The following is a 1893-nucleotide window of genomic DNA, read 5'->3' on the forward strand; positions in this document are numbered from 1 at the left end:
TTTCTTCGAGTTATAAGCGAACAAAACCGTGTCCGGAGTCAAACTTGCCAACCTAATGGCTTCTAGGAAATTACAAAGCTCAAGACATGATAATGATCATTGAAAAGAGGTAATGCAATCAAAAAAACATGAAATTTTCCAAAAAAATAATTTTCAATCATCTAAAAACAAGAGTCAAAAAATCAAAACGGATTGACTGTTCAAATTGTTTTATCACTTCTATATTATAACCATTATAATTTTTGCACATTCTGCAATTTTTTTTATCATTGTTACAATCTTCATTTCTTGGAAGCAAATTATACTTTGGAATGCATTTCTTGAGATAAGCGTTGGCAACAAAAAAAAAATAAAAAGAAAAGTGGTATGAGTTGCGGTAAATTGAAATGATTTGACTGTTCTACATTTCACGAATTCCAGCATGATGGCAGTACATGATGACATTCCAATTGTACAGACAAGTCACGTCATCTTTGGTGATTCTGTCAATTGAAGTTCCCGATGGATCGCACATTCTAAGGCAACGAGATCCGACCTTAAAAAATAATTTTTTTTGCAAATCAAAAAAAATAGACACCTGAAGTTGTGGAGCATTGAGATCCAAATCCAAGCAACATTTTCTGTTATCTCTATTTTGACTGGCGCAATACAAAATTGACGACAGGTGTTTGATACGGCATTGGCTATCTTTTCGCATGTTAGTCAGCTGTAAATACATGTTTTAGTTTTGCAAAACCAAAATGTGATTGATGGTTTTTCCCCGCGGAACAGTTGTGTTCGGTCAAAAACAACATGTCAAACGGTGGAAGAAAGAAAACTTGTCAATGGGTATTTTGATGGGTATTTGGTTTCTTTTCTGTGGAAAATGAAGTTGTTCGGGACTAGCAGTTTCAACTCTAAAAAGTAAGAAAAGGAAAGCGAAGAAGATGGCGAAAATTTCGCATGTTGACCGTTAGGGATACACATGATTATTAACCCTACTAACCCTACTCAAATTCCCGTGAATTTCAGTATTTTATCGAAAGAGCATTTAATCATGCTCTTAAGTTTTCATCTTCCTTCAATTTGAAAAAAAGAGTATCAAGGTTCACCATATTTCTAGTGACAGATTGGTCAGTCTCGTAGACACACATATGATGGCATTCCTCCGGAACATACAGCTGACAGCAAGCAAGGAACAGTTTATTGGCTATTCCTTTTGACGTACAAGGTTGGTAGTTGACTTCAGCTGTTCCGCACTTTCCCTGAAGCGAAAAAATCACATTGGAAACTTGATGGTGGAAGTTACTAAAGGTTTTCTTGGGGCCGATCGTCTATCATTCCCAACTTTCCTCGAGAAAACAGCAATTTTCCTATCTGGACAATTGGCCATAATGTATTTATAACACTGCCGAGGTAAACGGCATCCTGGCGTAATTGGAGATGTACAACAGGCACCTCAAGAAAAAGAGTTAGAATATGCTGGAGCATAAATCGGTTGGTGAAGAACATTTATCTAAGAAAACAAACCTTTTTTAACGGGTGGACATTTTTTATCTGTGGCAAGTACGGATGCGAGGGTTACTAGAAACACAATCAGGGACTTTGTCTGCATTTTTTATTTTTGATCTGAAAACAGTAAAATGGTAAGAAAATTTAATTCGAGCTGTATTAGAAACGATATAAAGTTAATTAGTCTTGAAAAGAAAAATTTTCAATTCACAGGAAATATTTATGCTGTTCGTTTATACCTGAAAATCAGATTTTTATTAAATACCGGTAAAAGATTCAATAGTTTTCCGTTAACACACTTTAGGAAAAAACATAAAACAGAAAACTGGGTCAACTGCATTATCACGCATGTTGAAGAAAATTGCGCAAAAATGAGATAAAAGACTAATTAACAGAGAGAAA

At 35.1% G+C, this 1893-nt stretch overlaps 1 protein-coding gene across 1 annotated transcript; it reads right to left on the reverse strand.

Moving 5' to 3' along the window:
* Positions 1–400: 400 nt before the first annotated feature.
* Positions 401–1594, reverse strand: CBG08179 (the record flags this gene model as incomplete). Its single annotated transcript, XM_045238734.1, has 4 exons — positions 401–706; positions 1092–1244; positions 1289–1437; positions 1510–1594. 4 exons carry the CDS (start codon positions 1592–1594, stop codon positions 401–403), a joined length of 693 nt encoding a protein of 230 aa, XP_045093702.1.
* Positions 1595–1893: the final 299 nt, after the last annotated feature.

Source organism: Caenorhabditis briggsae (assembly GCF_000004555.2).
Source record: "Caenorhabditis briggsae complete genome, chrX, whole genome shotgun sequence".
Classification (NCBI taxonomy): domain Eukaryota; kingdom Metazoa; phylum Nematoda; class Chromadorea; order Rhabditida; family Rhabditidae; genus Caenorhabditis; species Caenorhabditis briggsae.